Raw genomic sequence first — 22,293 nt, 5'->3', positions numbered from 1 at the left:
AGTCAACACATTAAGACCACCTCATTGTGAATAAACAGATTGTCTGTGACAAGTTCAAACAAAAGAGACTGACAGCAAATGAAGTACATTATAGTAAAATGTTTTATTCAAAAGCGTCCCAAGTAGAATCCTTTATGATATCTTACAAACATCTGGTATACACACAAACAGGGGACAAAGAGGGCGAGGAGTTTTAATAGAAACATACAGGATAACAAACAGTTTTTATAGACAAAAAAAAAAACTTGATTGGCAAACTAGTAGACTAACATTGTCTCCAACTTTCATTCAAACCCCTCGGACATTATAAGAGGAACCATCGCTTCAAACACTGTCACATCCAGATGTGGATGTATTCAAGAAACCTGCTGCTGTGCTCTTAAGAATTGTTCTCTGTAGAGGTGAAATGATTGGACTATGCTATACAGGAACAAGGTAAACCTGTGCTGTCACTCATCTTAAACATTAAGACTCATGCTGGCATTACAAGGTTTCAGATCGATAAGCTTACATGAAAGTTATGTCGTTTTCTCGCCTTCATTTTTAGACAATTGTAACATGCTTTAGTGTGTATGTGTTTGCTGTCTCTCCCTCTCCTCTCTGCTTCCAGGTGTTGTTCCTTAGCCTTAGAGGCAACTTAGCAGTCATGGGCAGAGGTATAAGGAGCAGGAGAGGGGGGGGGGGAGGTGTCAGTGGACCATTTGGCTGTGTGCTACTCTGCTCTTCTGAGGAAGGAGTGTGTGTTTTATTCCTGTTGGAAAGACTGATATCTTGATCTTAGTTTGTTTTGGTTAAAGTATTTTGTTAGGCCCCTCTTTAGTTGTATTTTTAAAAAGAAGCTTGTCCTTGATTGTTTAGTTTTGTGATTTTGTAAATAAATGATTGTGAAATTTGCTTCTACTTTGTTCCTCCATTTTTTCCCCTGGGTTTCATTTTTATTGTTACTCGCCCTCATACCCTCGCCATCTCAGGGAACGTAAAACCCCTCGGACATTATAAGAGAAACCATCGCTTCAAAAACTGTCACATCAAGATTTAGATGCATTTAAGGAACCTGCTGCTGTGCTCTTAAGAATTGTTCTCTGTAGAGGTGAAATGATTGGACTATGCTATACAGGAACAAGTTAAACCTGTGCTGTCACTCGTCTTAAACATTAAGACTCATGTTGGTCTTACAAGCTTACATGAAAGTTATGTCACTTTCTCACCTTCATCTCAAGACAATGTTTAAAGAAATTAATTACATCACCATCATTATTACTATTCATTTGTATGTATAATCTTAAACTTAGTGCAGTTTTAATTCAATCCTTTATGCTTTATATTGAAATCAACATTTCACATTGTCAGTTAAATCTTTCCCTATAGATGAACTTGTGCAATACTTAATCTTTCAGTCATAGTTACACAAAGACAAAAAAAAAGCCAGAAATAATGATACAAACGTATTTTCACATTCATGGAAATCAATGGTATCCAAAAATATCACCGGCTCTGTGCATCATGCTTCTACTTGTTCCCCATTAATAGGTTTCATGCTAAGTGTTTGCTACTTCTAGACAGCTGTTTCTGTTAAAGGAGGAAATGGGAGAGGATCTGTTGTCCTCAAACTGTAGAAGTAGCAGCTGGATTTAATACGAGGGAAAAAAGGCCACACTAAGCACGCGCGGATTCATGACAGACATGCTCAGAAAGTGTGACGGACGCTTCCGTTTTCACTGCCTTGACATTCCCTTTCCTCAAAGGAAGTGTCACATTCCCCTCTAGACCGCTCCACCAAAAGATACAACACAAGAGCGTAATGAGGAGTTCAAAATGTGGGGAACAAGAGCGGAGGGGCTCGTTATCTCCTGAGTGAGAGATGCAGCAATGATGCACAAGAGTGTAAGGTCCAGTATAACTCAGCCACGGAGAGATGTCTAATCCAATCAGCGTATAATGTCATGATGTAAAGTCAAACTAGCAGACACGGTGGGTGACTGAGCTTCAATGGCTTTGAACATGGCTGGTGTTCTTCAACAACTGATTGGTATAATGAACACTATGGAAATAAAAATACAATTAACAGTCCTTATTTTCTGTTAGAACAGTATTAACCAGCTACACCAATACTGACATCATGAAGAATCAAAATAAATAAACTGGACATTTCACTCACTGCACCTAAATTTGGGGAGAAGTGATTCTCTGGTAAGGCTGGCTTAGTTGTTTTTACATTCATGGGAAGAAAACTGTTGACTAAGTACCACCTCGTACCATGGCGTGTTCACAACCGCGGCACAGAGACACAAGACACATAGTACTTGAACTGTTTTACAATCAAGCTAAGGAAGGCACTGGATTCATGTTTCACAACGTTAAATTCTCATGCTCTCACTTATCCATCTTGAAAAAGGTAAAAATCTAAAAATCTTTTCTTGGACATCATTTGTTTTTTTGAAAAATAAAGTCTGACATACAAAAAAAAAAAAAAAAAAAAAAAATCTTTGTTTTTGCACCTTTGACTCATTTTAGCAAGGGTGGTTTACAAAAAGTAATCAACTATAAAAAAAAGAAAAAAAAGAAAAAAATGCTCATGGCATTTTGGTTATCAAATAAGTATTTGATAAAAGTATTCGATTGACACGTTATGCACAAAAAGTCTTGAAAAAGATGAAGACATTAATTATGGTTTGTGCAGAGAGAGAAAAATATGGAGGCCTTTTTGGCCAAAAATTTTAAGCGATTATTGAAATGCTTTAAAGCTCTGCTGACAAAAAGCAGAAACGGTCGTGTGGCCATTTAAGAGGAAAAGAAAAACAAATATAAATGAGTGCTCTGTGTTTACAAAGCTACCAGAGGAGAGAAAAGGACAAGAAAAAAAAAACAAAAATAATATATATTACATACATATTACATACATGAAAACAAAAAAAAATACTAGGTGGGTCACAGTGCTACCCATGTGGACAGGGATGTGTCTGTTACTAGAGTTGAAAGGACAGCGCTACATTTAACAGTGCCATCTTCACCCGGCTAAAAACAGCACTTAAGGAAGTCAAAGTCTCGCCTGCCTGCTGACACGATGAGCGGTCACTGGATGTCCAGTCGGCTGTACTTCACACCACGGTTCCACTGCAACGCTCGCCATGACAGCGGCAGCTGATAGTTTCGAGGGACCGTGCCGTTTACATTTTCCTCAAAGTACTGGAACAGTCTGTACCACCACACTCGTGAGAAAGGGTTACTTTGTGACGTCTCCTTCAGCGACTGAAACAAACAACACACAAACTGTGAGTGGGGATCATTGATTGCTAGCATTCATTTTGTTTTGAGCGTTTTAGGTATAATATATTAAAAACTAATTCCACTTCACATGCTGTTGTCTGATGCTTAAGTGTTTCAAGCCGTCTCTTTTATTTAAATCAAATCAACCTTTCAATGGCTATAGAGCTCACACACTAACATGTCTTCTTTTAATGGTCTAACTCTATGGTCCCAAGTGTAGAAACAACACAGGTCATAAACCCCATACTTTATGCTAAGCTAATTTGATGATAGCTAAAGGGGTCTCGTGTGAGTTGTACCAATTTTTTCAAATCTGTTTGGGTATGTAGCTTCAGCAAAAAAGAGAAAAAACAAACAATTTATTTATTCTTCCCTGCTAATGTGTATGCAGAGAGCTTGTGCATCTTAAAACACATTGACAATGAATCAGTCAGATGGTAAACGGCTCAAGAAATGTAGTGGAGCGTTGAACTGACAAAAGTGCAGGAAGAGGGATTAACAAAAAAGGATATCACATGACCTTATTGTACTCACTCTGTAACATGGATATTAACAATGCAGACGAGTGGACTTAATTTAGCAACGTGCCCAGCGTACTAATTCAGAATCCAACTGTGTTATAAAAGTTGTGTAGCATGTTGCACTTACTTGCTGGTTGGCCATTGTGTGGTACCACCAAAAGAGACGCGTTGTGATAAAGTATGCAACCACCACATCCACAGTGTAGTGGTCATGGGCCAAAAGGATGCAGAAAATCCCCACTGCGCTCAAGCTCCAGCAGAACCATTGGTACCACCAGAAGCGTTTAGGAGAATCTGCCAATTAAAATGAGAATAGCAAGATGAACACTATAACGATCCAGACTGAACCAAGCTAAGCTAAGCATGCGTTCAGGGCTGATTGGAAATATTTCATTGAGCTTAACAGTTAAAAGAGCCGAAATAAAAACAATGCAGTTCTGCTTTTTCACACTAGATGTCACTGCTGTTACAGATGGGAAATCCTTTAAGTACCATGCCATATAGAAGAGGAAGGAACCCTCGACTTCAGTTTAGCTGTAGCTACATCGAACACTTGACCAAGCAGTTAAAATACAATAACGTGTGACCCTTGTGCTCAGTGAAGCAGAAAGTGGCTTTACTGGTAAAGCAGTGAGATAATAAAAATGTTTGCTGAGGCACTTCGAATGGGATTGTGTAACAGTGTCATGTCGTTACACGCTGACACAAACGTGTTTACCGACGTGTGAGTGAACAGCAAAACCGTTTGCGTTGCATTTACTGTCTCTACATTTCCTGGGATTATTCAGAAACTTGTTGCAAAAGCAAAGCAGCGTGACACATCGTCACATAAAGAAGGAACTGAGAAGAGGGAGGGAGGGAGTTGTGAAACCGAGCATACGTTGTCACAAATATGGAAGTAAGAAGAGCACGTGTTGTGGAGACGATTCCTCTGAACACAAATTATAGAACATATATAACAAAAACATTGTCATCAAAGAAAACAATAGCATTGAGTTAAAACATGTTTTCATACATTCTCAGTGAAACCACAGAGTGCAACTTACACTCCTTGATGAAGAGGTATGTAAGTGTTAACATGACGGTGTGGCCGCTGTACAGATAATCTCCACACATGGTGTGGGAACCTGTGATGGAGAGGCCTCCACCAGCAATCATCTTCATTATTCTCCTCATCTGTGCCTCCCAGTTCCCGAGAAGCTGAAAGACACACAGCCATGGCGTCATGGTTAGAACATACATGAACGTCTAATGACGCGTAACGAGTGGATAGAGCCTCGTCTCACCTCAAAAACTACTGTCATACTTCTTTTACTCTAAATGACCTCTGAGCGCATTTTTAAAACGTCTCCATCAAATTCTGATCGCAGGAAAGTAACGGTTAATACTCAGAAAATATCTAAGGACCAATGATCCTCCTAACACGTTCGAGTTACTTACTGCTGTGGTTAAATCTTCATTTAAAGGCCTCGCCCTTTATACAACACAGTTTTTTTTTTTTTATTTGATCCCTCAACTACTTTTGGTTGCTCTTACATTTGTCGTTTCCTCGTGACACTCTAATTGCAGGAGTTCAGCTTGTAACCATGCATTTGAATGTTTTCTGTGTAATGATGTTTCGTGCTCTCGTTGTTTTGTTTTTTTGCTTTAGTAGCCATGGTCAATGACCTTAACACTCACATTTCCAAACCTTAACAACGATAATGCTTTTATTCTTTAAAAGCAGATTTGGGTTATTAACTTAAACTAAACAACAGTGTTTACAGATGGTGTTTTCAAATGCTTCTGGTTGGTTTAAAAAATAAAAAAACATTCATGGAAAACACAGACTTCATCGATGATTCACTGATTTTAACGAGGATAGTTTAATTTGTCTCTGAAAAATTAATGCTGCACTGCACAGTGGTTCTGCATTTAATGAAAATAAAACAAAAATGATTTCAAACACTGATTTCTGCAACAAATGATGGCAAAAATAGCAACAGGAAGTACAACAACTGAAAAAAATTGAGTGGAAAAACAAGGTTTTCTGCTTTGAGATTGGAACTCTTCATCTGAAGCTGTTCGGCATGTTTGTACAAAAAACATTCAAGGGTAAGAATAAAATCACTGATGTTCAGCCAACAGCGAGTGAAATGAAAGTGGACTTCGGGTTTACCTTTGGAGAGCATTTGAAGTGCATCCCGGGAACAGGCAGAGTTGTGATGTACATTGTAATACACCGGTACAGATAGAGTGTGCCCACGATGAAAAAGAACCGCCTGCCAATTATTGACCTGAAAACAGAGAAAAATAAATAAATAAAAAAAAGAATAAAAACGTGCTCATTATTGTGATTGAATTCAGAAGTTGAAAAACAAACAACTAGCTAGCAACAAGCTAGGCCGTACCTGTGTTTGAGGAGCATCCACTGTATCAGCCACAGTGCCACCAGCAGCATGCCGTTAATCTCACAGATGGAGAAGGCCCACTCCACCCTGTTGAACAGGTCGAAGAATTTATCAGGCAGTGGTGGGGTATGCTCCTTTGGCGGTACTCTTTCATGCACCACTGAAATGACCACAGTGGTCGTAACAAAGCACACCACCGCGTAGACGAACGCTATGCCCGTCTTCCCCCATTCTACAGGGAAGGAGGGGCGTGAGGCCTCAACGGGTGGGATGGGGATGTGGACCATCTCCATCCTGAAGTCCTGTATCCCCAATGTGCCATTCCGTTGAGGCTTGGTAGTTCCATTCGGTAGCCCACCAGCGTGCCCGTTCGCGTGCCCATTTTTATGAGCCTCGATGTGAGTCTCTATCCTTAGCGTCTCCAGTCGCTCCAACAACTGCTGCCCGCCGTCAGACGACACCAGGGAGAGGGGGGACGTCTGGAAATCGGCCTCTGTGAGCCTGAGCAGATCCAGACCTCCCGTCTCACGAAGGGCGTCTATGTACTCCGGCATGCCCTCTTTGCTCAGCCACTCAGAGACGTCCTCCGCCGACCACAGTGTCACCTTCTTCATGTTGGCTGGTGGGTGACGCGGAGGAGTTTGAGAGACCTCTCACTTGAGAAAGTTTGCAAGAGGTTGTACGGTTTTATGTGGCAGCGTAGAGTCCTCTCCCGTTTTGGCACATGGTGTTACCTGCACCCAGAGGGAGCCCAGCCTCCTCTTGAAGGGATGTGGGAGACAGAATGCGTCAGGGTTGATCAGGGTCAGGGCTGATAGATAACCAGGTGAAGGACAGCGGCCTCCTTTGGCATTCTTCACCTCATCAGCTGTTGCCTGCACAATGCCCGCCTGTGTAGGAAACGTAATAGGTCAGAAATGAGAATGCACGGATGACCATTTCTACTTCCTACAGTCTCCTGTGTGTGGTGTAGCTATGGACCGGATTAACAGCCAGACCAGGAAACTAGTAGTTCTGAAGAAATAAAAGACAAGTCACATGTTTGGCCAAATCTCAATTACTGGAAATTGAGGCGCAAACAACTTCAGCTGCACTCCACACATACATGAAACCTCACATCCATAATTAATATCATTCAAAAGCTTTTACAGTAACATTAGTAACAGATGAAGACTCAATCAGCAGGTTTCAACACTTTGACCTTCACCGCAGGGAAACATTTTAAAAGTTGATTTTACACCACCTCATGTTTAATGCATGGCCATCTTTTCCAACAAGTACTGTACAAGCGGTATTTTTGAACCAACCACAATAACAATATATAACAGCCGTGACAGGGGGGGGGGGGGAGAACTAATGGACGGGAAGAGGAATGAGAACATGTACAGCAGGGCAGTGATCAATCCTTCGGCAGGGTCAAACAGATAAATCTTAATTTTTAGCACTTTGATGGAGGAGTTTGCCAATTCTGTTGATCACGGCATTTCAGTTACTTGAACAATTCATGACCCAAAACTAAGATAATATATGAAGGGTGCTTCTACACAGTGAGTGCAGCAGAGAGAAATACTATCAAACCCGCTTTTACAGTTGGGAAATGTGTTTGTACAGTCTGTTGCTGTCTGTTACAGTTTGTTTCTCTTCAGGATTCATGCAAGAGCAAAGCCAAACACCATCAAGTGAGAGGTCCATCTGTGTGAGGTACATCTGAGGGCATGTCCTCATGCAGTGTATGCTTTACAAGGAAAGAGGGAGGGGAGTGGAGGGGCAAGGACTGCAAGGAGGAAATCATAAATTAGAGTGAAGGTCAGCACAGAGACAGCCCCACCCCTGTGAAGAGGGCGATCAGCCAGCAGTCGGGCCCCAGCACGGCCGGCCAAGCCTCAGCTAGCAGGCCAAAAGGCTGGTTGGCAGGACAACAAACTGCACATCAGTACCTCGTCTCTTCTTCCCTCAGCTGAGCTCCGAGGCCTGCTCATTTAGGCCAGGAAAATAGGGCCAAAGAAATGGGTTACAAGCTAGGTCGACTACAACTTCAACAAACACCTGGTATCAGATGTATTCCTGCCAAGCTCCGGGGAAGAATTTGACCTCGTAGCGGTTTCAATCAAACAAACGGATAAAAGAGCTGTAGGAAAAAAAATACTCCTCGGACGAGCTCGAATAACCCTGCTGTTAACTTTTACATGCTCTGAAGAGGGCAAAAGGATATCATCATTGAACTGAGCAAAAAAAGGAAAAAAACACAGCTATTGCTCCAGAGCGTTAACGATATACAATTCAGACACATCAGAGATTAGCTGTCACTGAGTCAGCTTTGTGCCGGGGACCTTTGGTCTATGAATCAGCTTACAGCGAGCTCGCTGAGGAAATAATCTCACTCAATTTAACTGGCAAAGGGAAAAACAAAATAATCCTGAAACTATAAACTGATCTTTATTCAACTATTACATTATGGATAGGTAGCTTCAAAAAGCCTCTGTGTTTTTAAGTTGTCATTTATTAGTTATTTGCTAAAGCTGTGTGGGAATTAGTATGTGTGTATCGAATGATGCTACTGTTCTTAGTAAGCAATAAAGCCAGACATGGAGCGAATACAATGCGTGTAGCACACACTGTATTAGCTGAATATGTTTCTCTGGCTGTTATTTGACCTTTTGGTAACGCACACCCTGCGTTAGCACGAGGCTGTGGAGAATCCCACCTAAGCAAAGCTTTGTGTGTGGAGGTTTAACAAACAACGGGTGATAAACAAGTAGCTGAGACTTTGTTAAGAACGTTTCTGCCAGGAGCTAAACAGATGGAAATCACACAAAAGAGACTCGAGTAGAAGAAAGTTCGACTGCAGAGTAACGAGAGCAAAGTGCAGCAATGCTTCAACTTTATGGTGGGAATTTTACTCGAGATTAAAAAAAAAAATTAAAAAAAATGAAGCAGCTGTCCAAACAAAGGATTCTGACCTCGACCTCTTTCTGTTCCCCTTCAGATACACACAACATTCACAACAGCAAAGACGGCAGCACGTAAGGAGAGGATTGTAAGTACGGTGCTGCTGCGCTGTGTTCTTGGACGTCTTTTGTTGTACGTTTACACACTGTGCGCCGGCTTCTACTTACAGAACTGACATGATTGGTTTGAGGTTGTGTTCAAGGAAGTGGTACTTTTTTTTTTTTTTTTTTTTTCTTTCCTTACACAATGCAACTAAAAACCTTCAGCATTGCACGCACACTGAAGACACCACTGCAGGGGTCTTTGAGGGGTTTTCAGAGTCACACGCTTTACCGGCTGAACTTTGAACCTGCTCATAAAGCAAGAGGCACAGAGTTTACACTCGCTAATGTGATGAATCAGCTCATCCCTGAGTCCATATATCACGAAACAGGAGACGGACTCTGTGCGGAATGCACAAACACTGGAGAAACATCCAACAAGGCTCGCTTTGTTTTATCCTCAGCTCTGCCTTGAAGTGCAAACGCTATTCCTTTTACTTTGCCTTAATCATGCAAATCCTGCGTGGCTTAACAACCCTCATCTGAGCGCGTGTCTGTGAATTATACTTCAGCCTCTATTGCTCGTCTCCAAATCCACCACAAACCTCGCTGCTGCTTTCTTTGCAGTTATTCAAGTGTTCGATTCAGATCCAGCAAGGTACACTAAACTGTTGCATTATGCTACCATGGCCTATGTTGGATTCATCATTTAAAAAAAAAAATGGTTTGTGATGCAGCCAAAGTCACAAAGCACTAAATTGCTCTTTAGGAAGTGTATCCATGTGTCCAAAGAAACAAAAGCAACAAGTTCAGGATAATTACTATTGAGACAACACCTAAGTTTGCTTCTCTTTAAAAATCAATATTTACTCTGAATGGCTTCACTCAGCATCTCAGGGCTCAACAATCACACAGCTTTAGAGCGTGTCTGCACGTGAGTGCTTTAGTTCAAAGGGATACCACACCTAGCAGCTTTACTTTACAACATTTCCTCCTGGGAGGCGGCTGAAAAACGTTGAAGTTTGTTCAGTCACAGAAAACAGAGGCTGCAGTCCTTTGAAATAATGATATTGTACCATTGTCACTCGTCTCTTACATCACCAAATCTGTGATGGAACATAGTTTGAAAAACTCTTGCTTATATAATGCATGTTTGTCTTTCTTCATAGGAAGTGTGGTCTCGGGTGAAAGCATCGCTTTACCAGCTCAGTCGAGGCCTCCTCGGCGGTGAAGACAAAAGTGGAACAAGCTCTTCTGAAAAAATGCCTCGTGGGTTTCCTTGTGTACAAACAGATGTTGTTTATTGAGGTTTAGCAAATGTGTTGATTGCATGTCTTTCTTCTCCAAAAAAATGAGACTTTTTACCTACTTTTACATTTGTTGACTGCTTCTCCGTCTTTGCTGGCAACCTTAAGTTAGACTGTTAAAAGTGTTCAGCTTCTTGTACGAGTAAGACTCAGCATTAACCTCATAAGGATGGATATATATAATTATGTTTTTTATTCCAGACTATATATGTGATCCTTGGGTTTTAATTGGAAGACAGTAATTTGTTTTGTTTAACAGCTCTAAATGCAATGACAAGGCCGCGAGGAAACAGACCGAAATGATAAGAGAAAACATGACTATCAGATACGAACAGACCTCCAACAGGCATCCTGCAGCTGACACAGCTTTAAAGATAGAGCGAGGGCATAGGTCTGACCTTTGTTCAGCCAATCAGTTTTGCTTCAAACCTAATTCAATTCAAAAGTAAAAACTTTTTACACTTTTTAGAGCTTTGACTACTTGCCCAAAAGAACGAGAGCAACACGACGACTCAGGCTGTTCTCTTTGAAAACTCTCTGTGGGACAGTATCATATAACGTGACAGTAACTTCACGGGTTAAAAATCCCTGCTTTTAAAGTTGGGCGGGCGGGCGGGAGAGGATATATGACATCACCAGAAAAAGATCCCACCCAAGAGTGCGATATGTCAAGTTGACACAAACATAAACACGCCCTCCGCAGCCCATCTTTAGGCAGCCCGGAGTGGCACTGACCGACTCATTTCCAAATACCTAAGATGACTCCCGATGAGAGGGTTAAAAAGCAAACTTCGGGAAGTTTCCATGATACATTCCATTTAACAAAGCGGCACAGATGACCTCAAGATTATAACTGATGCTACTTTACAGGTTTTACAGGGTTTTTGTTTACAGATTAAAATCACTGCCTGATTGAAATTGGAGCTTTATGATAAAAAGCCACATGTTTTGTCTGAATTCCCCGTCCTCTTGTCATCGAATCAACCGTCGACCTGAAAGGAGGAAAAATGCTTGTTCGGTTTTTTTTTCCCCCTGACCTGTCGTCACCTTCTGTCCTCTTCGTTTCCACCTCTTCCTTCGTTTTATTTATCTCCCTGCTGGCACCCTTTGACTACATTCTCCCTCTCTCTCTATCCCGGCACATCAGTTTCCTGCAATGCATCACTTTCCATGTAATCATTTATGATTTAGGCCCTTGAGACACACGCGACTTGTGAGATTGAAATGTGCCGGTGAAAAGAATGGCCTTGGTGAAACTATCAGGAGTACAGACGCATGAATAGTGATGAGATGTTAGCACAGATACAAAGCGCCTAGAGGTACGCAGACGGGCTCGCAGACATTTTACGTTTGGTCTTCCCTAGTCATCCTGAGATGATCGGTTATTTCAAATAAATGCGCCATGTGAGTTAAGGACAGGAAGAGAGAAGTCCTGAAGCTGGGCTTTTCAAAACAACAACATGCCTGTGCTTGAGCTAGGTGCCCAGACAAATCTCAAACTATTCCAGGGCTTCCACCGAGGGATAGAAGAGCTGAAGGAAAGTAATCACCTTGGAAAACAAACCTCATTTGCAGGCGAGTAGAAACAATAAAGAGCTTTGAGGTGTGAACGGGACTGCAACAGAACGGAGCCAGTTCAAAACGGTGACATCTTGATGAGAGCGTCTTTTTGTTGCCTCGCTTGACACGAGCTGACAAGCAAACTGATCGGATTTTTTTTTTTCCAGCAAATGTTTGAGGTGATATGCGCCTGGCTGACAGCCATCACAGTGCATCGTTTGCTTCCACCGCAGGTTCGGGTCCGCCGCGTAAAAGTCAAACAAACGTGATATTCCCCCCCCCTCGAATAACTCTCGTGAAAGGAGTGCTTTGTTTGCTATTCTCCTGTGTCGGGTCCTGAGGGTGTTGTCCGAGCCTTTCAACATTGTTTTATGGGGGGGAAAAAAAAGCAGTATCCCTTTACAGGCTTTTTTCCCTCCCCAATCTTGATAGACAAACTAACAATGGGTAAACAACATGCTCTCACCTGTATCCCTTTACACCGCAAACGCCCCACAGGAAGACAATACAAGGAGCCAATATTTACACGAGAGGGGGCCGGTCTGCTTAAAGTGACAGATGGTTAAAAATTGACCATGTAGTGCAGCTCTTGATTGCACAAGTAGTCTTGCCTTTAAAATGGGTTAATGTGCTTCGACTATGCTTTACGACGTATGACGTATCCGGCGTGTTCAGAGAACCTGCTGTAAAGGTTATAATCAGCAAAACCTCGGCTCAAACAACCAGGAGCAACATTTGTAATGCGCTCTTAACTTCTCAGATGCTCAGCGGCCAGCGGTGCAAAGTCTGTTTTAGTTCAACTATTTGGGAGGGTCGGAGCAAGTGTTTCTGCACAGTTGTGCTTCAGCGGACATGGGGGGGGGGGGGGGAGGTGGATGAGTAACATGCTTGGAATGTGCAGCATTTTGGAGATTCAAGGACCAGCTCATCTACCTCTCAAAAACAAACAGATGGTTTCAGTTTTACAGTATCTGGTCAGCTTCCACATGCCATCCTTACGTTTGCAATAAACATCAACCCATGTGGGATTTAACATGTGTTTGCATCACCGAGTATCCACAAAAATCTGAGCGAGGAACTTGAATCCCTTTGGCGATACTCAAACCCTGCCTCTTTCAAAAATACATCTAAAGCCCACGTGAACTCGACGTGAACAAATGCGGGCGACACCGTCAGAGCAGATCGACATTGTACCCTTCATACTTCATGTACGAATCTGCCATGAGCGAGCACCGTCGCAACAGAGAAGCAGAGAAAATGTCAGTTTTTACAGGCGGAAGCTGCTGGAGCTGGAGGGGAGGACACAGTAAGAATTGGATCAATTTTATTATGAGTATCTGAGCACAACTAAATTAATACTATTGGGGTTTTTTTGTCAATGAATGATAATATTTTAGCTTGAAGCTTATGTCTACTCTTCGATGCTTTCTGTATACTTGTGTACAGCACAACTTCGACTACACATTTAGAAGTGTCAAGTTTCTTTAACATGTAAGTCTGTTACAATTAGAAAACACGAGCCTGCCTTTAACGTCCTTTAATCTTTGCACTTAGTATTCAGATGTTTCATTCAGTTGTATTTCACTAATATGTACAACATCTCTTCTTCTTCTTCTGGAGACGCTCACGGATCATCGAAGATCAATGTCCTCTCTTTAACTTCCAAAGCTGCCATGAGTGTTTTCAATGACATCCTTCCTTCGAGACAAATGACTCCTCATCTCGGGAACAATGTGTTGCAGCGACAGATAAACCTATCTGACAAGTTTAGAAATGCATCACTTCAAGGATACTTTACGTACTAAATCTCCCTACGTGTGGAAGCTACAGTCCAGCGGGCGGCCCGGGTTCGACTCTGGCCTCTTTCCTGCATATCAATCCCCCTCTCTCTCTCTCTATCTATCCCTGATTTCCGACCCTATCCACTGTCTCCCTCTCTAATAAAAGGCAAAAGGCCAAAAACACATTTAAAAAAAAAAAAAGAAAAGAAATGAAGAAAGTCTCATCATAAACATGTTCAAATCACACAAACGATCAAGGAGAGAAAAAAACAACAACATGAGAATGAGTACACTTTCTGTCCACAGGAAATAAGGTCCGATGTTTATTTTTATCAGAGAAGAAATCAATCCGACTGCTATGACAGAAGCTCCGACACGTGCTGCATTATACAACATCCTCCTACTACTACTGCCTGAAGAGTGCTCTTCAGGTTTGTCAGATAACTGCTCAACTACTGTTAAGAGATTGAAATGTCCCCATTCTAAATCAGAGGTTTAAAACAAAGTGTGTCAGCTGTGATCACAACTCCATCAATGATGCTGTGTGGTTTTTCTTTGCATTGCCTGTGCGTCTTCAACACAAACTGTAATATATTGAAATGTAGTAGTATCAAACCTCGCAACCTTTCAGGGCACAAACTTATTTCATGTTTGCCATTTTTAATATTCAGCATATTTAACATCCATAGGTCAAGTTTATAATGCGAACGTCACATCGATGATCAATCATGTTTAATGCTTTGCTACAGTAACTCAGTAACACTGTCTGTAGTTTGTGTTTTATCTGACACTTGACAAGGTTTACATCTTAAGGATATAAAATACAACAAAGATGTCGGTTTGTGTTCACAGATTCCTTAAAATCTGTTTCTCGTAAGTCACTTGATGTCTGTTTCCATCAGTCTCCTGCCGCTTTGGAATTCTCTGCCAGAGGATCCCGGATTAGCCAAGTGAAAAGTCAGGGATGTGATTGGCATCGAATTTAAAAATAAAACGAGCAACGATGATGAACATTTTATCACACGGAGTACAGGTTTGCCGTCCTTATTTATTGTTGGTGTTAAAAATAGGTGACTGATGATGGCCAGGTTGCCGATTTTTAAAAAGAGTTGACAACTGAAACCTTGGAAGCACAATCAAGCCCCGGCCCCTTTTCACAGCGTCTGAGCGGAGCTTCAGGTATGGAGTAAAGTCCGCACTACACCCTTCATTGAAACGACATACGTACTCAAGTTATGTCACTGTTTGGTTGTGCCACAGAGACGTAATGTGTGTAATTTTGAATAGTAGACCATGACATTCAAACTAAGCAAAATATTGTCACAGATATGACGTTTTGACTTCCTGTGGCCAATCGCGCTCGTGAATGCAGTGTTTGTTTCAGTGTTTCCTCTTGAGCCAAGTTTCCTCTGAACAGACAAACAGCTGAAAATAACTTCAGTTGACTGCCTTTAACCAACAACAAGCAGGAAAACGAATTCCCGGGGATGACAGAGCATCATGACAGGGCGCAAACAGCATCTACATCTTTAAACCACAAGCAGTGTAAAATAACCAGGGATGTGGCGATTCGCTCATTTCACGATACGATTCGCTCACGATTTATTTGAAGAGAATCTGGAGGGGATTGATGAAATGTTGCGCGTCATGTTGGTTGTGCCGTTTGTGAAGTTTCTCGGTCTTGTTGTAATATTTGCACACGGTTTCTGTCGTGGGAAGCCAAAATGCTTCCACTGCCATGGTAACGCCTGCTTATAACAACCAACCTCCTCTGCTCTACAGCTGCTGACGCTTCACCATACCACTGCCAGTCCCTTTTCAGAGAACCGATTCGAACCTTGACACCTTTGGATCGATTTTTAACTGCCTCACGATTAATCTTTACATCCCTAAAAATAACTGTGGCACAGATTGGTGAACATTTTAACTCATGGTCAGTTAATTTATTGGTGGCTTACTCCATTGTTGGACGGATTGAATTATCTCCACTCGTGGAAAACATCAGCGTGATCCCAAATCAAAGTCATCATACACTTCTGAAGGATCTATGAAAATGCACGACAGATGAGTGTGTAAATCCCTCTGCTTCTCATCGACCAAGTCATCACAACTCTCACAAAGATTCCCTATGACAACAAGATTTAATGGAGGACTTTACATCTACTCGGAGGCACAGGTGTAAGATTTAAGCCATAACATCTACCTCCGTTTGTATTAGCTCAGCTGGTGAAACACCTAAAATGTTGGCAGAGTGTTAACTCTGTTGTGAGTTAGAGCTTTTTAAGCTAGGCTACGTCTGAACCTTCGTATAGCTGGCTGAGAATGCTAACGTTCAGTCGAACAGAACGTCACATTCGTTATCCTTTGATATGTTATCTTTAAATCAATAAAGAGCTGGGATATTGCAATGCACCGTTTTCATCACGAAGACCTGTAACACTGCTAACACATTGTTAACACATTAAACAACATTGTGTCCAGTCAGTCTGTTAAAGAACAGAGCTAGGTGTTTGGCAGAGGGTGAAGATGAGACGGACCAGAAGGAGTAGATTTGCTCTGACAGAAATCTCAAAGGAGCCGAGTGACATGACAACCACTGTATGGCAGCTGCTGTGTGCTAATGAGGAAACCACCTGTGGTTTTATGAATCACTTATCTGGATGTCGGGCCCTCACAGCCCCAGAGGGACCGACGCACGACTTGGCAAGTATCCCTGTTCGAGCGTGGCTGCAGGCGCATCAGAAATGATATCAAACACAACACGAGGGTTTTTGTTTTTTTAGTCAACAGGTACTAAACTGGAATGCAGCGCAGCCTTCAGCCCATCTTTCCAGTCATCAGATATCTGATACATCCTCACAGGCCTGTAAGCACATTGCATGTAAAGGAGGAACAAACAATTCTACAACTGATTAACTGATTAATTGATTGACTCTTGAATAGTCTGCTTCCTGATTAGGCTGTAAAATCAGGTGAGTAGTATTTTAACACACTAACACAAGGGGTGTGGTTTCCGTTCTTTCACACAATGACAAAAGACATGCAGGTCTGACTTGGCCTTTTAAACATAACAAAGAGTTTTTGTGCACATTGGACCTCTCTTTGTTTTTCTAACCTTTGCAACTATCTTAAACATGCCATCCTCTGTACCACTTTCAAGACCAAAATGAATGATCTTTAAACTCTATCGCACTATTAAAAACGTTGTCATCTCTAAAAAATGTTTTATAAACAAATGTTACAAGAGCACATTATTCTCAGTAGTACTATTTAAATGTCTGCCAGGGTGCAATGTAAAAAAAAAGAACTTTAGAAGCTGAAAGCTTTTCAGACATCTTATTTAAACGATGAATGCACTGTTGCACCATTTCAGCATTAGGTTTAAGACAGATTTAAAAAGGGTGAGACAACAAGAACTATAGGACACCAAAACACCAAAAACCACAGAAAAGGTGATTCTGTACATCGTCTCTTATCCTCACATCCATAAAGATTAGAAGCAGAAGTTCTAACCCGGTAAGGAAAGTAACAGAGAGGCTTTCCACACCATCTTCAATGGTCAACGGTGGCAGAAGTAAAAGGAAAAAATAAACAGCACATTATATTGGGCAGTTGAAAGCAAAAACTTAAAAACTGTCGTTAGAGGCTGAGGGAGAAAAAAGAAAAAAGTTCCAGATTAAAGTGGAAAATGACAAGACAAGCGGCTGGATGTATTCTCTGATATTCAATTACTCTTTGCAAGATACAAAAGAAAGGGTTTTTAACCATTTCAGATTAGTAGGGGAAAAAATACGGTTGTATTAAGAAAAAGAAAATGTGGAACTTTCATCTACTTTTTAAATGTTTTGTCTCCTAAATGTTTGATTCCACCGTTATGTTTTCATTTATTTTTCTTGTCCCTCTCAGAAACATTTAAAGTTACACATGTAGGTTTTTATTCACACTGAACTGCTGAAATACATTGAGGTGAAAAGTTTGTTTCAAGAGGTTGCGATGGAAACGAGAAAAGGGGACACTGCTTACGTCCACCACAACATGTTGGTGGGCAACACGACCACTTGGCCTAGATCCCATGAAGAAACAGGACACTCTACCCTGTGCAATTCAAAAGGGAGAGATGGTGGTTTATTTTAGTTTAGTTTATTTGTTTAGCACACATCCCCCCAAAAAAAATCTAAATGGTGCAAGGAGGGAAAGAAGCCCAACGGACTTGTACAGGAGTTCCACCCCTTTCAATAATAACAATCAATTTATATTTACAAGGCTAACGAACATTTGGTGGTGGTGTGGGGGGAGGCAAGATTTAGCCCATATGTGTCATTAAATGCACAAACACCCAAAGAAATTGGATAGACGTGGAATGCAGGAGAGACAAAGATTTTCAGCCAGCGAGTCAGGACAGAAGGTTACTCCGCTCAGGTGTAATGTCAGCATGCAAGACAATAGGACAAAAGTAACAACAAGCTGTCCCACACAAAGGGGCATCTTGAACTACTTAAAATTCCTCACAATTACTCCCTACTCCCCGCCCTCGTCTCTACACATTTGACACCACATTTGCCATTTTCCTTCATCAACTGGCTTAATATCAACCCTTACACACACACGCGCTGTCAAACTGAGCAAAACCGAACAAAACTTGTAGCTTTTTTATTGTCTTCATACACAGCCCACCCAAGTAAGATGACATTAAATTGCTTAAACTGGGCCTTTCTGCCCCACATTGATGATTAAAAGGTCTCGCGACATCATTAATTTTCTGTGAAAATTCGAAATAGGCTACATACTAGCCTAGATTTGTAAAAGAAGAAAAGCAATAAAGGCCACAGGAGACATCATGTGAGTGCAGTTAAACTTTGAGTGTTTCTAATTATGGCACAAACAAGATTAAGGCCATTACAAATTGTGGCTCTGGAGGCCAAACCTATGATGGAAGTCAAACACTGGTTGGCACCAACAATGTAGTCCTAGGGGCCAGAGCAACAAACAAGCCAAGGCTATCAGGTAATGTCATCAACAGGTTAGCGGCTTCAGAGGCTCAGATTCACACGTCCGTAAATGTGTAATTGTTTCAAAAGAGCTCAAATGAGTTTCAAATGTAGTCAGTACAAACGTGCCTTGACCTGGCAGTAGGGTGGGGAAATGCTTGTCTACCCAACTGACTTGTGATGATATCAAACAGAAACTTCACAATACACATGTGCTCAGGAGTACTCATTTCTATACAGGGAGCCACAGCCCGGTCCGCGGTAAACTTTAAAGTTGAGCCTTAAAGTGACTGAAATGAAGAGGAGGCGCATGAAGACAGACCTTTCTTCTTTTAAAAGTCTCGTCTGTTGCCCTCGTCTTGTCTCGTCTGTTGATATGTGCACTTAATCCATATTCCCAGTGCTCCCTGTTCTTCTCTTTTTCTTTGAATAGATAAGATAAGTGCATAATATTACCATGTGAGAAGTTAGCAACAGTAAGCTAGGGCATGTTATAGCTGAAGTTCTGACTGAGTCGCATCCAGTAAAGCTAAACTGCTTTCATTGATGAAAATGTCAGTAAGTAAATCTGCAATTTGGTGAAGTATGAAAAAGCCACTCGAAGTAAAAAGGACAGTGCTCCATCCAAAATAATATACCAGCGTTATTTATCTTCAATACATAACAAGTAAGTCCATTCAATGAGAAACTCTGTATTAACTTTCTTTAAGGACATCAAAGCTGTGCTGTTATCAAAACAGAGGAAGTTGATGATCTAAGCTCCTATTAGTCAATGGGTTTGGTTTTTTGGCTAAGACACTTTTCCAAGCTGAGCTATGGCCGCGTCACCTACAGAAAACTCATTGTTTCCACTTGTTGATACTCTGACATGCTTTGCTTAAGCAACGAGCACTGCATGCGGTGCCAACAATAAAGCCCATTGACTCATTTCAACATTTTGCCCCCTTTGACTCGCCCTGCCGCAGTCACACTGGTTGTCTGTGAAAATGTGCTTTCTCACCAGTTCCTCTGCACAGAGATGTTCCTGTTTGTGTTAATCACTGTCTCTCCTGGCTAATCTGTCAGTGTAAAGTTACAGTGTGGGCTTTGTGGGTGAGGCATAAGCAGTGGTTTGGACAAATGACTTCTGAAAATGTATAATAATATGAAGGCGCTCAAAAGTCAGCAATCAAGTAAGATTCACAGTTCGGTGGCTTGTGTTATTTTTCCAGGTTTGTTAGCTGAATGCTACTCCTGCTAACAGGATAAACGTGTTTTTTTCCCCAACTGTTCAAACACATCTGAGATCAAGTTTGTCTCCTATTTTTTTTCCCCAAAGGAGGAAGAGACGTGTCTGCGGAAAAACGAGGCTGAAACAAAGTCACCCGTCCCGCCCTCTTCCGTGGTGAATAAACGAGGAGTAACAGATGTAAAAAAAGTGACACAGCCAGCAGCCTGGACATCCACATGTTAGAGTATTGTTAATGATCCGAGTACCGTACATATTTACAGAGGATATAAGGAGATCACATGAGATGACATCGGCTTTTTTACTGGCATGGTATCGTTAGTAGACACACCTGAGGGAAATAGCGTTACATGGACAAAAACCATGGCAGACACAGGTGGTTTAACATGCAAAAAAAACGGTTATTTCATTCACAACAAGGCCTCGACAGTCACCGTAAAGTGTGGCTTAAGGGCTTATGTACAGACCAACCTAAAAATAGATAAAGCTGGCGTCTTCAGTATTTTAGCTAGCTCGCTCGCTAGCTAAGAGACAGCCTAAAACTGGGTTGGGGGGGTTCTGAGTTCTTAGCGCGAATAGGTGTATTAACGAGACAGTAAATTATTCCTTGTTTTAAACACCTGAATCGTATTTTAGCTCAATATTTTTGGAAATTAACACACTAAGTGGACTGTGTGTAGCTTCACCGCTCATCACGTTGGATCTGGATTAGCGATAACGGGAGATGTTTGGTCGTCAAATGATAAACTGTTTTTTTTTTTCTTGCATAAGGCCAGAAGACAGAGATAGTAAACAAGCGTCTCATTTGGCTGTAAATATAATAATATTTTGATATACAATGTAGAAACGCAGCTGAACCGTTATATTTCAACACATAGTTTGAGCTAACGTTACAGCAGATACAGTGTTAATAAACCAACCAAACAAAGGGTCGACGGGCCTTAACTTGACCTGCTTTTTCTTTCTTTTTTTAAATCGATTATTGAGTGTGTTATGCATTTACCTCGACGTCTAAATGTTGAAGGACTTCTCCTCTGTTTGTAGTGGTTATCACCGCAATGTGGCAAGAAGCCCTGTGTGAGTCTGTCCGGTGTGTTTTCATGGGGAGGCGTTTTGTGACTGGAGAAGCGGGGAGTTCCCTTCGTGACGTCACCTGTGATGCCTTCCAGTACACGAAGAAAAGCTTCAAGCGCCCAAACGACAAAACGTGAAAAATAGGCATATCAGAACATAATATTCGTTTTTTTTTTACTTACAACACACCAAAATTATCTGACACGTCTCGTAACATATCTCATCGTGATTTTACGTTTTGAAGTTCGCGACAACACATGATTGTATCATGAAACACGATTGTACTCCGATTTTGGAGCTTGGAAGGAGCATTTGAACACAGCCCTTGTGACAAACTCCGCAGAAAATGCAGTGAGTTGGAGTTGTAGCACAAGCCAGCCCCCTCATCTGCCTCGTCTTAAGCCACCTATTGGTGAAAATGTTAACACAAATATGGAAAATATTGCTCTCATACTATAATAATGACATCACACTGAAAATGATGAAGAAGTAGTCATCAAATCGGACCAAATCAGAAAAGGAGTTGAAATCCCGATTACAATTAAAAGTATATAAAAAACATAGGCCTAGTGTATATTTTAATATCATGTTGTGTCTTCCAATGAGATCAACGAAATAGTTTAAGGAGAACAACTTAATAGGTGTAAAGTTGAAACCTTTCTTTTTTTGAAAAGAAAAAAACAGTGTCAATTCAATTTTAACCCAGTGATTTTTAGTGAAGGTGTAATTTTAACAGAAAGGAAGAGATAAGCTTTTTTATGAGATCTGTGATATGTGCTATATATGTTAATATCTGTATATGTATTCCATGTTTTAATGTTTACTGAAGGTGAAATAGATTAATTTGAAAATTCAAAGAAGTCTATTTTTTGTTTTAAGTCCATCTTAAATGTAATCACTCGTCATATTCAAATCTGCCAATGAGCACCTGGATCTTCTTCATGCATTTTTAAAGGCAATCTTAAAGCTGAACAAATAAATGCATGCTGATACACAAATGACATATAAGAAGGTCTTAGTATTCAATCATTGTACAAGAGTTACAGGGTTTTTTTAAAGCAACAATTGTACACAAAATATTTAATGAAAAAAATGTAAAAACAGGTCCAGGAATCTGTAAAAAATACTCACATCAGTGTTGCGCATTGGACATTCTGTATCTGGTATACAACATGATAAGTTGTATA

General features: G+C 41.1%; 1 protein-coding gene across 1 annotated transcript; it reads right to left on the bottom strand.

The window, feature by feature from the left end:
- Positions 1-84: 84 nt before the first annotated feature.
- LOC306835922 (phosphatidylcholine:ceramide cholinephosphotransferase 1-like) lies at positions 85-21,161 on the bottom strand. Its single transcript, XM_079362725.1, has 6 exons — positions 21,036-21,161; positions 6,179-7,068; positions 5,947-6,064; positions 4,835-4,988; positions 3,916-4,082; positions 85-3,249 (listed from the first exon to the last, which is right to left on the bottom strand). Exons 2-6 carry the CDS (start codon positions 6,790-6,792, stop codon positions 3,073-3,075), a joined length of 1,230 nt encoding a protein of 409 aa, XP_079218851.1. The 5' UTR covers positions 6,793-7,068; positions 21,036-21,161; the 3' UTR covers positions 85-3,072.
- Positions 21,162-22,293: the final 1,132 nt, after the last annotated feature.

This window comes from Symphodus melops (assembly GCF_947650265.1).
Source record: "Symphodus melops genome assembly, chromosome: 15".
Lineage (NCBI taxonomy): Eukaryota > Metazoa > Chordata > Actinopteri > Labriformes > Labridae > Symphodus > Symphodus melops.
The sequence above is the reverse complement of the archived record's forward strand: the minus strand, read 5'-3'. Positions and strand labels throughout refer to the sequence as shown.

Bases quoted from the DNA above. Each gene is read 5' to 3' on its own strand.
- LOC306835922 (XM_079362725.1), bottom strand. From the start codon at position 6,792: ATGAAGAAGGTGACACTGTGGTCGGCGGAGGACGTCTCTGAGTGGCTG. The intron at 4,989-5,946 runs GTAAACCCGAAG...TGTGTCTTTCAG, and splicing joins ACTTCAAATGCTCTCCAAAG to CTTCTCGGGAACTGGGAGGC. The intron at 4,083-4,834 runs GTAAGTTGCACT...TTTAATTGGCAG, and splicing joins ATACCTCTTCATCAAGGAGT to ATTCTCCTAAACGCTTCTGG.